This window comes from Penicillium samsonianum (assembly GCF_028829775.1).
Source record: "Penicillium samsonianum strain IBT 33392 chromosome Unknown utg000005l_segment0_segment0, whole genome shotgun sequence".
Taxonomy (NCBI): domain Eukaryota; kingdom Fungi; phylum Ascomycota; class Eurotiomycetes; order Eurotiales; family Aspergillaceae; genus Penicillium; species Penicillium samsonianum.
This window is the reverse complement of record NW_026643263.1, coordinates 2,645,911-2,660,072: the sequence shown is the minus strand read 5'-3', so window position 1 is coordinate 2,660,072 and position 14,162 is coordinate 2,645,911. Positions and strand designations below refer to the sequence as shown.

Below are 14,162 nucleotides of genomic sequence, written 5' to 3'. Positions count from 1 at the left end.
GACGGGCTGGTTATGTCTCCTTTCCTTTCATTTCCTTATACTTGATACCTATCATGCATCCTACCTATTAATAATCCATTACTAATAATAAACTACTATATAACGAACATTGATCCTGGTCTTTATAAGAAGCAGGAGTTAGGGTGTTTTGTTCTGACACGCTTTGCAAGGACCTAGAAAGGTATTGCTCTGGCGATGTTAAACAAACTGATCATGAGCAGACTGGACCTGTGATAGGTGGTGGAATGACTGGCATTAGACCAACAAAATGCAAACCTTTTGATCATATTGAATCAGTGGCTATAACTCACATAGCTACCCAAATGAAAACATCTATCGGGAAATGCTGTCGGTGGCTTCTTCAACTCTAAGCAGGTGGACCATGTGCAACTTGATTTTCCAATGCCTGAATGGACAAAGAAGTGACCGGCACTAGTGATCAACAAAGAGATCCGACGTTATATTGAGAATCCAAATGAGGAAAGCATCTAGTGGAACTATCAAATCAAGTAGAGTTCTCTATACGGTTACGGGTGTTGTACCACGTACTTACTAAAATGGGACGTGTGTACGGCGTCAACAATCTGATATCTTCAGATAGACATGTAATTATCTTGTCACGATTGCTGAGGGGTGTATTCAAGCAAACGAAGGATTCCATCTTCATCCGCCTTCGATTGAATCAATCTCCTCTACTTCTCTATCAAACAAAACACCATGGCGCCTGTCTATCACGGCCAGTGGTCTTTTGACGTGGACACGTTCTACGTCACTTCCTCATGCGGCCATGTCCACCCACGCGCAACATACTCCGAGCTGGATGACATCTTCAGTGCACCATTGGGCGACAAAAGGAACAGAGCCGACCATCAAGACCACTGGTATGAAGCACAGCTTCTTCATTTTGGCCTACCGCCGACGAGAAGCAAAGCTACAGCCAAGATGAGATTAATGGATGCCTTTCAAGATGGAACACTAGATGTTCCACAGGAAATACTCAAAATGGAAACAACCCTGGCAAGGAACTGGATCAAACAAGACCTAGAGGCCCGCATACTGGGTCCTTCGATGCAACCTTCACCCAATCCTGGCATTGCGGCAGCTACGGCGACTGACCCGACTGGATTTGGTGCCACTCAGAGACCGGAGGGTGATGAGGAGGAAAAGGTATTCGGTGCAGGCTTGGCTGGAGGAGCCGGTATGCAAGGCAACGTGCGATACCAACGGAACAAGATGCAACCACCCCACGCTCACACAAAGAGAAGGAACAGCAACAATGGAGAGCCATCGACCCGCCATGTGAAGACTGCCAGATGTCGGGGTGAAATTGGTGGATCCGAATTGCAGGTTCAGATTCACATGAACCCGAATGGTGAGACCATTCACCAGAGATCAACAGTTATTCCAGTATCAGTGGGAAACGGATGCGGACGCCCGGCTCCGGACAGCAAATTGCAGCGAATTGCATATCAGACAGTGCCTTTATCGCACCAGACTACCTACGGAATGGTGAGATGTCTTTCCGTGTAAGAAACGCAGTATAACAATTTCTGACCACAATACACAGGGCACACAGCTACCTCCGCCCGGGCTAATGGGCACCGACGGTGCGAGTGACTATTATGGGTACGACTACAAGCCTGCGATGAACTCGAGTTAATCTTCTCTACCTTAAGGCTGGATGGGGTTTCAAAAACACAGACTCAGTGGCCAAGGTATGAGTGGACTTCGGAATTTGGATTGGTTGAAACAAAATTGAAATATGTTCGGGAAATGAGAATGTACGTAAGAAAGCGTTACTCGGAGGAGGTGAGGATTCGTGAAATGTTTGGAGCCCAAATCGGTTCAAGGGAATCTGATAGCTTGTCGGTCTATGCTTTATGTATCAATCAGTCTATGAATATGACGCCTCAATTCAAAAATCAATGTTTACTCCTTAGTTTTCAAAAAGCTGCGCCTCTCCACATAAGCAATCGAAAATTGAAAAGGCGCATCAACAAGCCCAATTGACTTATCCCATTGTGGATCCAGATACCATGGTTTGATCAGTAAGACCTCGAAGACCGTGGGTTGTTGAATCTGATGCAGCGGTATAAGCCAATCATCCAGACGGTTCGCGACGTGAGGATATAAATGGATGGTCAAGGTCTTCAGGCCGGGCAGCTTAGTAGCGAGAACCTGGCAGCATCTATTCCAACTTAGACCACCAGGATCCGGAAAACTGAGCTGCAAAGTGCGAATCATGCTCGAGCGCTGTGGTAAGAGTGTATTCGAAAAATCAATAATCGTATCTGTGTGGTTAAAGAGGAAAGTGTTCTTTTGAAAGATGATATCAATAGCCTCGCAGTATCTGGCACTCTGTTAATTGGCTAGTTTTGAACATAAATGGAAGTAAGTACTCACACTCTTCGACACGTTTGTAACAGTGGCACAAAATCCACTCTTCTCGTGTCAAATCTCCACTCGGAGTTCTCGTGGTAATATGACCCATAGTTCATGGGTGTAATGCAGTTTCCCACGGGCCGACGAGCAAGCAGTCCCCAACAATGATGACTGCATGGACAGAAATCGCGAGGCTCGCTGCATAAAATCCCGAAAATTTGCTTGTGAGATCGTTTCCATTTGTTTTGATTTGGTCGAATAATATGCAGCATACGGCTACTGAGATAATGTTCCCAGATGAGAAGCCGGACTTCGGTAGGTAGATATTCGAATAGAGGAGACCGGGCTTGTTGGAAGGTAGATTGTTGCTCGCGTCGTTTTGAAAGTGATAACCGCCATCCACGACTAGTTGATGGGAGTCGGGGTTTGAAATCTTTATTCTCCGGAAGTGGTGGAGTAAGTGGCCTGGGGCGGGGGGTTTGGAGATGAGCTGGCGTCTTTTAAGTGATCACCCTGAAGTTGGTTCTTCTTTGCCAACCCAAGTTTCTTCCCATTTGACTCGTCGCCAAGTTTTAGAGGTGCCATATTTGGAAATGATAGAAATTGAAGCTAAAGGTCGGCAGGACGGCGTTGCGTCGGATGGTATATTAGCTAAACGCTCTAACGTTACACCCCAGGGCGCGTTTGGCAAGAGTAAGCTTGCGCCACCAAAACCAATGTTTTAGGCTTGGGGGCCAAAAGCCAAACAAGGAAAGACGATAAAATAAAGCGAACCAGCCTCTGTCAACTAAACGTAAAACATATAGTACGGAGCCTGTAGAAGATTGCGTCCAGATAGCCAATATACGCTTTGACATCTATAATTTGCTGCACTGAGGGATTGCATGCTTAGGCAAGTTTGTCAAACCTCTCTTTCCCCTTTATGGTCTTTCAGGTCTTTATTTCTTTCTCCACATGAAGCTATATTGATGACATATGGCTGGAGTAGTGCTCTCCCTTACAGTAGCGACCGCTATCGCCTTCCATGATAGAACAACATATAGAAGCTATTTCAAACCCTAAACCCGGAATTAGTTAATCTGTATTTAAAGATGAGTTCTGCGATTGAATGGTATATTACGAATACATGTAAGACTCAAGTACACTATTGTCGCAGGCCCCCACTATCTGTGATATCCCAACTGAGATACTACTCATCATAGCCCATCATCTTGATGCGTTCAGTCTTATCTGGCTTCAACGTTCGTGCCGGCTTCTTCGTGAAATAATACCGTCTCCTACCCACCTAGAGTTGATCGAAGCGGAAAGGACTCCTTTCGGTAACCAGAACGACTTATACGTCTGCCAGGATTGTCTTAGATTACGGCCCAGAGCAAAATTTGCGGACAATATGGTGAAAAGGAAAAAGGCCAAGTGGGGATGCAAGGCAACGGAACGGTGGTGGGTGGACTGTGGTATCAACCCGCCCCCAGGCACTAATCGATACGTCGCCGGTAATATCATCACCATCCTAGGGGAACCATATGTTATTTGCTTGGAATGTCGCAAATTCAGAGTGGGCGCCTCAGAAAACGGGAAACCGTTATGTGTATGCCAAGTCTGTCGGCGATTTACGAGAGCAATCGAGGAGCGTGCTGAAGCTGACAGAGCGGGGCATGAAAGGGCCCGGCTGCGAGCTGAACAGGCTGAACGAAGAGCCAGAAGACGTGAGGTGTGGGGCTCAGCTTCCGACAGCGATGAGATATTTCCGCCGAGTCCTACATCTAGTGAAGAGTATATGGCGATGATCCAGGCCGAAGCTGCTATGTACATGAACAGCCCTGGGCCCGGGTCTGATTGAACATCGCTCGATAAGATCAAAAGCTGTGGTGGGGTTAATTGAAACGAGAAAGGCATTTTACTATCGAGATTTACCTAATTCTGACTATTGGTGGATGCGCAGGACAGCGACATGCTCTTAAATTGAATCAACGACGAGATGCAAAGCACAGAACTATGGACAATGTGCTTGTGCTCAGCCCGCATGAAACACTCTAGACTCTTGTAATCTTCTTACTCGTATGATTAGAAGTCGGGTATCAAACCCTGTCAGATACAAAACAGACCTTTACGGCCAATCCAAGTTTGGTGGTATTTCTGCAGGTATTTGCAATCTCCAAGCAAGGATAATTGAAATTGCATGATTTAAGTTTTGTTAACCTCGTGCCGAGGATAGGGTCATACGCTGCTGTGATTCAGAGTTCCATAGGAAATGTCGCAGCCGGTAGTTTGTTTGCCACAGGGCAAAGTGCAGGAGCAGGTGGGCTGGGAATGGTGGCTGTAACCACTGCTGCTGCACAGGCATGTGGTGCGCTCACGAGTATGGGAAGTGCTGGTTTGGCCTGGCTTAAGAGCAACAGCACTAGTTGAAATATCACTGGTTGTCTCTTGCTGAATTTCTGGAGTACTCGATCTTGAAAATCTGTTTGGAAATCTTTAGAGGCTCTTACTTTAAATTATTCTACATAGTTCTACTGGTAAAGCTTCTACAATCTAGCAATTGATTGGCAATGAGCTGTCTTTTTCCCTGTCCCCTGTTCCCACTGTGTCAAAGATCATTTTCGGTAGTCTATTTTATATTAGATTGGTAGACCTGCTTAGGAGAATACATTTGAACTATAGATTACCAGGAATCAGCAGAAGATAGCCCCTGCTAAACTCTTATATTCCCTTTTCCTCAGAAGAATAAAGAAAAGAAAGAATATTATACTAGTAAGTCAACAAATACTAATGAACTGATAGATGTTTGAGCAATGATTGTTTATTCTGACGCCTTATAGATCAGGCGTTGATGGGGTAGTTATAAATTCCCCCGCATCTCCACTTCAGCTTCACCCTTTGATAAGCTCAGCTCGTCCATCTTCAAATCCCTGTGACGTAAAGGCCATGGCTTCGTCCGCAAAGAGCATTGTGCCGGCCGCTGACCTTCAGTCATTCACTGAATATTTGAAAGGCTGCAAGCGCATCGTCGCTCTTCTTGGAGCTGGAATCTCAGCATCATCAGGCTTACCCACCTTCCGTGGCGCGGGCGGACTCTGGCGAGCCCACGATGCAACCTCCCTTGCGACTCCAGAAGCCTTCGATGAAACTCCCGGTCTCGTCTGGCAGTTCTACAGCTATCGGCGACACATGGCCTTACAGGCCGACCCAAACAAAGCACACTACGCCTTAGCGGAGCTATCGCGAAGGAATGAAGACTTCATCACATTGAGCCAAAACGTTGACGGTATGAATTTCCGATAATTTCTTTTGTTTTCTTAACTAATAAACTTCTCACGTTTCTTCTAGGTCTCTCTCAGCGAGCCAACCATCCCTCGAAGCAGCTGCATCTTCTTCACGGCACTCTGTTCACTGTGAAATGCAACAATTTCTTTTGCAACTACAGCGAAGACAACTACACAGACCCCATCGTTCCCGCCCTTGAAATCCCAAAAAAGAGTTCAGGCCTTAACCCCTCTGCGACCGACAAGACCGGCGAGGAAGCATCGAAAGCGATCGCAGAAGCGCTGGACCCCACGAGCAACGAGGTCGACATCTCCGATGCCAGCAATCCTATCGCCACAGTGAACAAAAAGGACCTACCCCAATGCCCGAAATGCAAGGATGGCTTGCTCCGACCGGGAGTCGTGTGGTTTGGAGAACCCTTGCCGGAGAAGACGATCAATGCTGTCGATAAGTGGATCGCGGCGGGTCCAATTGACCTGTGTTTGGTCATTGGCACCAGTGCGAGGATCTGGCCAGCTGCGGGGTATGTCCACGAAGCTCGTTCGCAGGGCGCCCGAGTTGCAGTGTGCAATATGGACCCCAAGGATACACCGGGTGAACTTCATTACGGTGACTGGTTCTTCCAGGGAGATGCGGGTGTTATTGTCCCTGAGATACTCAAGAGCGTTATTGGCGAGATTTGATTTCTATGGGGGGGTGGATAGCGGCGAAATTTGATATTGGGTTTTACATAAACTGGCGATGATGAGACACATGATGGTTAGATGATAAGGAGCTTCGGATTTCATAGAGTTACTATTCCAAGGTGAATCTACGGAGTTGTGCCATTTTCCATCAATATTAGGCCAATCGCAGAGACTCCGAGATACCAATGCCGTGCACAAATGCCGATCATGCCTCGGGTACTCCAATTTAAAAACCCCATAAAATAGCGGAATTAGGAGCTAATCTATACTTGTAAATGATTGGCCTGACCTCGGGATTCCAAATATATTACTATGCGGGGTTCGTATATAGAGCTGCATTGACCTGGACATCCAAGGGGCTGACATTTAAACTCAGAGGCCCCCTCGTTGAACAATACACACCACCAATTGCAACTCAATTGCAAGATATACACAATGAAGTCGACAAATACAGTACCTCAGAAACGAAAGAAGACAGAGAGTGACGACGAGAACGAGATTGTCAAAGATGGCAGCCTCACATCGGCTGCTGAGAATTTCTTCGAGGCGCTGTGTATGTGATCAAAGTTCCACGGAATCTATTAGAAAGACTAACCTTTCTCCCAGCTGAGGCCGGCATCACTCACTGCTTCGTCAACCTGTGAGTCCCTTAATAACCACCATTTTGATGTATTTTGACCGGTCCGAATAGGGGGAGCGACCATCCCGCAATGTTGGAAGCGATGATCAAGGCTAAGCAAGGTGAGTACCGGAGATGTCATCCAATAAGCACTGCCAGGGCTGAATTATGATAGAAAACAAAACCAATTTCCCGAACATCATTACCTGCCCATCTGAGCTAGTTGCGCTATCAGCTGCACTGGGATATGCTCAAACTACAGGAGTTCCGGTAGGTGACTATCCCCACCATATCAATTGATTCTCGCTAACTTCTTGCAAGCAATGTGTAATCGTGCATGTCGACTGCGGCACTCTCGCTATGGGACAATCCATACATAACGCCTCCATTAGCAGAGTTCCTGTCCTGTGCTTTGCTGGCTTGAGTCCTTTTACCCAGAATGGCGAAATGTTGGGTTCCAGAACAGAGTTAGCAACCCCAAACGAGAATGTTTACATCTAGCTTACTGACACTACTACAGGTTCATCCATTGGCTGCAAGACGTACCCGATCAAGCAGCGATTGTCCGCCAATACTGCAGATACACAGGTGAAATAAAGACCGGACGCAATATCAAGCAGATGGTCTCGCGAGCTTTGCAGTTCGCTACATCTGACCCCAAAGGCCCAGCATATCTAATGGCTGCGAGAGAGGTACTCGAGGAAGTAAGTATTTGCAGTTATCGACATAAACTAAAATTACCTCTAACCGAATATGCTATGCAGCGTGTGGGAAAAGAATCCGTAGACGGGGAAATTCTCAGTTCAATCACCCCAAGTGCATTGCCAGAGCAAGGTAAGGTGGTATTTACTCAAGCTATAACTTCAAATCGCTGACACCAACAGAGGTGGAATTAATTGCCAAGTCGCTCATGGGCGCAAAGCGGCCACTTGTCATCACGGGTTATCTTGGTCGGAATCACAAAGCACCAGCCCTCTTAGCTGAGCTTTGTGATAAACTCCCAATCACCGTTGTGGAGATGGTCGGCTCTGACGTTTCCCTGCGAAGTAACCACGAAGCGTATCGCGGTGTTACCGTCACTACTCATCCGGAAGTTCTTGAAGCTGACGTTATTCTTATTCTCGACTGTGATGTGCCTTGGATTCCTACTGCTGGGAAGCCGAAGAGCGGTAAGAATTTCTAGAAAGCAATGTTTCAATATTTTTCTGACGGACGCTGCAGGCACGAAGGTATTCCATCTAGATGTCGATCCATTGAAGCAACAGATGCCACGTAAGTTCACATATCGACGGCAGGGCTAACTCTTTTTGCTTTTTCTTTCTAACAATTCTATATCAGTCTTTTCAATCAACACTATTCGTAAGCTCAAGGTTGGCTGTGGAATTGCGCTTGGGCAAATCAATGCTTTCCTGGATAAACAGGATATCGATCGGGCTCAGTATACCCTGGAGTTTGAGGAGCGGTCAAAGAACTACAAAACCTGGAGGGAAGCCCTACAAGCAGTTGAATCGCCATCTTCCGACGGTGTAGTCAGCGTGCCGTACCTGGCATCCAGACTGCGAGATTCTCTCCCCCAGGATACTATTTACGTTTTGGAGGCTGTAACCAATGCAGGACATCTCATCCACCATTTGAACTTGACCCAAGTATGTATTCACCCCAAATTGTTGGTTTGATACTAATTGAATTTCAGCCAGGAAGTCTGGTTGCCAGCGGCGCAGGTGGTCTAGGATGGGGAGGCGGTGCAGCACTAGGCGTCAAGCTAGGCAAGCCCGGTTCATTCATATGTGCAATGTAAGTGTTCGTCAGTGGGAAAAGTCTTCCACAATATCTAATAAGCTCCCAGCGTCGGTGACGGAGTCTATCTGTTCTCGCAGATGGAAAGCGTCTATTGGATCGCGAGACGCTACGATATCCCCTTCCTCCTCATTGTGCTCAACAACGGCGGATGGAACGCACCAAAGGTGTCTGCACTTCTGGTCCACAAGAACGGGTTATCGTCGAAGTCGAACAGACGAGGTCAGTCAGATTGAACCTAAATATATTGTGCACTGTAGCTGATTTAGCACAGATCTCAATATCTCGTTCGACCCTTCTCCCGATTACCCCGGAATTGCCGCTGCAGCCGGTAAGGCGTGGGGTGCGACAGTAACTACACAGAGCCAACTTGATCCTGCTATCAAAGACGCGACAGATGTTGTTCAGGGTGGGAGATGTGCTGTGATTGAGGTTTCGTGAGTAGGGATAGTAGCTGTTAACCGACCACCAGCTAACATTGATCTATAGCGTTCCGTCCATGTGGAAGGAGATGTAGATGAAAGCGCTAGAGGGGCCACATGGTAGAGCCAGTTACAGTTATCATTTGCTGGCTTCATGAAGCATTTCTTTTCTCTTCGTAGGTGTTTCATGCTGGAATTGCGGTGTCGCCTATGTAATGAGAGGTCGTTGTTGATTCGAAAGTGTGAACCTCGTCAGGAGGGATTCAACATAAGCTTGTATGCGATTGCTCCGATGGATGTCTAGATATGATGGTTAGTAATAGAACTTACAAAGAAAAAAGTCACCCGAGCATACGAAAATCATTATAAACGAATTTGCTCAAATAGCAAGCACAGTCGAGTGGCGCCGGGTTTGAGGAATTTGACAGGAAAATCGTTCATCCAATACGGACTGGCTGGTAGATGTTCTCACTTTTTGGAAGGGCAGCAACTGCAAGAGTCACTCAAATCGAAGAACGCTAGCAGAACTCCGGTTTTCGCAAAGTTGACCACCCAGAGCTGGCCGTGTTCATCGATAGGGAAATTGCTTTAGTCTGAATCTGCATAGTAGCAGATGATCGGTTGAATGGTGAACTCCACTATACCTTTCCTCGCGACACTGTTGTACCATTCTTGACACTATAAATATATTAGTTCAACATAGTTGCTCACTCAAAGACCTAGAAAAGGACCTGTCATAACGAGAATGAAAATGCTACCACGAGGGAGCAGCGTCAGTTGTTCAAGCCCGGAGAATTTCGAGAAGGCCAAATCAGCAGAATGAGCTTATTCAGAAATTCTGAAAAGTTAGCTTTGGAGCTGCCCATCAAATTCGGAGAGGAAAGTGGAATTTTAGCTTATATCCGTGTTTCTCAAGGGGTCTAGCCCCGCCGCCCCTGCATTTGGCTCTTAAAGCTTTCTTCAACAAACTAGACAAGCCGATGACATGATACGTAATGTCATGCGACTAGTTCGAATCCTGTAGCGGGCACGAAATAGGTGTTGCAATATCGATGGACTTGGAATGCTACTGGCTCATTTATCATAGGCCCCCACTTATAGCCGTAAGCATTTATGCTTCATGTGATTAAAGACTGCCGCAAACAGCGACTGTTGATATTACATTTGCATTCAACCTTTAAATTCTACTCCAGTGAGACCTGACAACGGCGGTTGAGTTAAAGACCCTAAAATCCAACGAAATCTGATAGAACGCCCAGGTTCTTGAACAGGGAATCTAGAACCCTGTATCACCCACCTTATGTCAAAGTCCATTTGTAGGGCTAGCTAAGGCTTCTGATGCTTTCGCTATTTTAGACCACAAAATATCACAGCCAGCACGTCAACATGAATCTGGCTCTTTGTTAATGAGAGTTGAATGTGTCTATAAGTGTTGATTAAGTAAAGCACCAGTTTAAATTCAAGTTTTAGTATACGAATTACCGTCGTTGAATCGATAGACCCTACTGTTCGGTTCCTTCTATGTATTTCCAATAAAAAAGCTTCTACATGTGACTCGAATTTTCCTTGGACCTACAATTCATGGCCGAGATTGAACATACCAATGAAATGACTTGCATATCGGCCCACATGGCGTTAGTACAGGACCTCAAAACTTATAATTTATTTGAGTCTTCATGACGAAATCGAGCACGCGGGAGGCTTGTCTAAGTTCTAGGCAGTAGGAAACCCGCTGGGACAGTGAATCAAACAATAAATTTAGCCAACCTCTTTCTCTCCAAGTTTTTTGTAAGTATAGGACTTTATTATCAGACTTCTTCCATCCATAGTCTTTTTATTCTGAACGCTCTTAATCATCACCAAGATGAACAACAACTTAAAAAGGATAAAACTTGAAGCCCTACAGGCTTGTCCATTGTGCATAATATGCGCCAAATCCGATGAAGCAATAACGGTCAGGGATCAGCTAGGGGCTAGCACAGTAATCCACAGTAACAATGTTGATCAAATTCCCGACGGAATACAATTCTTCCAAGGCCTCCTACCCGTTGACAAAGGGAAAATCCCTTACTATATCACAAGCTCAACTCGACAAGGTATTCAATCATTCGCGACTCAAGCGGCAACCCTGTTCACCATCTTGAAGCCTGCATATGCAATACACGTTGGTGTTTGCAGTGCTATTAATAAGCAAGATATCAAGTAAGAGCTTTCAGAAGTGCTATCCAAGGGTTTGAGGTGTTTTTCGTTAATGATATTAGGGTTGAAGACGTTATTTTCGGGCACAAAGCCCTGAACTATGAGGAAGGAAAGTGGGAAATCGAAGAGAAGGACGGAAACGAGAAACGTGTCTTTAAACCAGACACGGAGACCTTCGCGGCAAAGGCAGATGCTCTTAATGGATTTGTTACCGAGATGGCACGCCCGTACTGGAAGCAGGGCGACTACATTTCAGGTTGTGCGGTACGGATGGATGCCAAGTATATCTTTGATCGCGTCAATAAAGGGGTACGTATACATTGGGTGGATTTATTTCTCTATTAATGCTTTCTAGATATTGCCGCGAAAAGTAAAAGCACTAGAGATGGAAGCTAGTGCATTTTTCCAAGTCTGCCAATTTACCAATGTTGAGGCTCTTGGAGTCATAAAGGGTGTCTCAGATATGGGCGATAAGTATAAAGGCATTGGAAATGACCAACACTATGGTGCAGCCTTGCGAAAAGCAGCAAACGCAGCGTTTGATTATGCGAAGTCGAGGTTGAAACAGGAGGATCTAGCACGGGACGATCTAGGTTTGTATCCAACCCTTTTGCTGACCTGCAATTTGAATCTTATTTAAAAACCATCATCGCAGAAAAACAACCGGGGGCTATGAAAGTCACGGAATACTTTGATAATTTCGTCACAAGCGTCCTCAATAAGGTACATGCCGCAAAATTGAGCATTTATATTGGAAAGGCAAGACACCACTACCGGTCTCTGATTTATGGATCCTAAAATATCTGCAGGAATCTGTCAAGATGAGAGGCTTCAGAATCGTGTTGCCGAAGGACAATAATGTCAACCGTTACAAAAACCTTGAAATCAAAATCCATGGGCAGGGATTACGAGAAGTTTTTCTACCAGGTGTAAGGTAAACGATACTTGAGTACGTGAATTTGACTAACTGAGATTAACGTAGGGGGCCAGATCAACCCCTGTTTGGACTAAAGGACCCTATCTTGTCGACTTGCCGACCACGCTGACCGATCTGGAGTTTTGTGTTGATATGGCCGACCAAGTTGAAATTTTCAAGGATGTGCTGCTTCGTAAAATTGAAGAACTGGACGAGGGCGGGTTCACCAAAGTGATCACGTACGACGAATTTATATCCCTGTGCCAGGAAGTTGACGGCGCTTTGCCATCTCCAGGAACGCCATCTCCAGAAATAATGACCAAAAAGCGAAAGTTGCTTTGAGATTTCATTTATCCTGGGATGATCTTTGATTGCCTTCAGGTATTCCATTACTTATTGTCATATCGAAAACAGGAACAGGTTGAAATTTGTGGAGCAACAGTTGAATTCCATTTTTGTTTTCATCTCCATCTTCTATAAGCAGATTCAAGTTGAGTCGAACGAGGAGATACTTAGAAGTGAATACATATACTTAAGTTAGTGGTTTGTGTGTTAGACATGTCCCATGAAACTAGATATTAGGCCCTTTTAATTAATCATAACGGAAGCGTTGTCCTATATTCTTTTATATAATGCCGTTCCCTGCAGCAAAGATTTGCGGCTCATTTTTGGTGGTGAGCTTAGTGGGCCTTTAAAGCTATAAATAGAAGTCATGTTAGCCCGCGTTCGGCTGAGCTGCATATGTGCCCGGCACCCAAGAGGTATTGGCCCAAAATGGTGGTAATCAGCGATTTCTTAAACGCATTTTGTCTTTCGCGTTCCCTGACCTAATACTCTCAGAGTGTGCTCCTTTTCGTATCTCCAGGACTAAAATCTCTCCACGCCAACGAGCCGCAATGCGCCAACTCTCTTTCCAGTCAACTTGAGGCTTCCAAGCCTCCACTCAGACGTCACTAACTGAATCAGGAACTCCTGGATTTGCCAATTAAGAGGCTGCTCACTGTATTTCTCCAAGGTTTAACCTGAATGCCCCTAAATGTCAGAGAGAAACCCGAAGATTTGTAACCGTAAAAGTCCCCTGTTTGGCAAGATGGAGAAAAGCAATGCCAAAATTAAGTCCCGCTTCACAGTTTTGATGCATCATAATTACAGCGTGGAATGGTTTTGCGCATTGTCGGAAGAGCGGCCATATCAACGGCGATGCTTAATCAATCCATCTTGAGCTACCAAAGCCAATAAATCGTACAGGCATTGCATGCCATTTTTTTGTTATTATTTTACCCATTTCATCGTTTTACGGGCGTAGTGTGGGAAGTGCGCATCTTCCAGTGAAATACATACTGCCAAGAACAAGGGTCTGGGCGACATGATATCCTTTATATATATTTCTTTCCCCACTGCAACATGCGATGTCGTAGCCAGCAGGATGGAAATAATCAACCGCAAACTGCGAAAACCGCATTTACTACAACACGAGCTTTCCATGTATAGCCTGTGATAACTTACCTGCTAATGTGCAATTCAAAGCTCAAGGTTCAGGCAGTCAAAGGTATCCATAAGCTAACTGTACTCTGCCTCTACGCACGTAGTGGTTCGAAGGAACATGACTGGTATAAATGTGGATCTATAATCCTTCGATTATTTAGGTTCTTGAGGGGAATATAAGCGATTTCATCATCGTAGATAAGAGGTATGGGTTGCAGGACTAGATGTGTCGTTTTTATATAGACGTTCTTGGGTGATGCCTGAGGCATCCTCCGTTGCTCGGCCGACCCCAAACAAAACGATAACCTTTTGGAATCGATAACGACCCTTTTCCCTTTGATGTTTGCAAACCCCCACCAACGACAAACACATCGGATTCAAGGCATCATCTA

The 14,162-nt window shown here is 45.6% G+C and overlaps 5 protein-coding genes across 5 annotated transcripts; all 5 read left to right on the top strand.

The window, feature by feature from the left end:
• Nucleotides 1-717: 717 nt before the first annotated feature.
• Nucleotides 718-1,660, top strand: N7471_009902 (uncharacterized protein; the record flags this gene model as incomplete). Its single annotated transcript, XM_057282621.1, has 2 exons — nt 718-1,509; nt 1,568-1,660. 2 exons carry the CDS (start codon nt 718-720, stop codon nt 1,658-1,660), a joined length of 885 nt encoding a protein of 294 aa, XP_057133504.1.
• Nucleotides 1,661-3,772: 2,112 nt separating this feature from the next.
• Nucleotides 3,773-4,222, top strand: N7471_009901 (uncharacterized protein; the record flags this gene model as incomplete). Its single annotated transcript, XM_057282620.1, has 1 exon — nt 3,773-4,222. The coding sequence occupies one exon, from the start codon at nt 3,773-3,775 to the stop codon at nt 4,220-4,222; it is 450 nt and encodes a 149-aa protein (XP_057133503.1).
• A 1,050-nt stretch (nt 4,223-5,272) lies between these two features.
• Nucleotides 5,273-6,485, top strand: N7471_009900 (SIR2 family NAD-dependent protein deacylase). The gene is made up of 2 exons (XM_057282619.1): nt 5,273-5,647; nt 5,710-6,485. The coding sequence occupies exons 1-2, from the start codon at nt 5,308-5,310 to the stop codon at nt 6,327-6,329; spliced, it is 960 nt and encodes a 319-aa protein (XP_057133502.1). The 5' UTR covers nt 5,273-5,307; the 3' UTR covers nt 6,330-6,485.
• Nucleotides 6,486-6,767: 282 nt separating this feature from the next.
• On the top strand, nt 6,768-9,265 carry N7471_009899 (uncharacterized protein; the record flags this gene model as incomplete). The annotated part of the gene is made up of 14 exons (XM_057282618.1): nt 6,768-6,885; nt 6,939-6,972; nt 7,024-7,073; nt 7,127-7,221; nt 7,273-7,418; nt 7,472-7,655; nt 7,716-7,785; nt 7,836-8,120; nt 8,173-8,223; nt 8,290-8,597; nt 8,645-8,745; nt 8,798-8,970; nt 9,023-9,185; nt 9,238-9,265. The coding sequence occupies 14 exons, from the start codon at nt 6,768-6,770 to the stop codon at nt 9,263-9,265; spliced, it is 1,806 nt and encodes a 601-aa protein (XP_057133501.1).
• A 1,769-nt stretch (nt 9,266-11,034) lies between these two features.
• Nucleotides 11,035-12,627, top strand: N7471_009898 (uncharacterized protein; the record flags this gene model as incomplete). Its single annotated transcript, XM_057282617.1, has 6 exons — nt 11,035-11,372; nt 11,432-11,678; nt 11,725-11,962; nt 12,025-12,092; nt 12,179-12,298; nt 12,352-12,627. The coding sequence occupies 6 exons, from the start codon at nt 11,035-11,037 to the stop codon at nt 12,625-12,627; spliced, it is 1,287 nt and encodes a 428-aa protein (XP_057133500.1).
• Nucleotides 12,628-14,162: the final 1,535 nt, after the last annotated feature.

What these genes read in the sequence shown, in the direction of transcription:
- N7471_009900 (XM_057282619.1), top strand. Translation starts at nt 5,308, where the DNA reads ATGGCTTCGTCCGCAAAGAGCATTGTGCCGGCCGCTGACCTTCAGTCA. An exon ending in ATTGAGCCAAAACGTTGACG is followed by an intron (nt 5,648 to 5,709) that starts GTATGAATTTCC and finishes CGTTTCTTCTAG; the next exon opens with GTCTCTCTCAGCGAGCCAAC.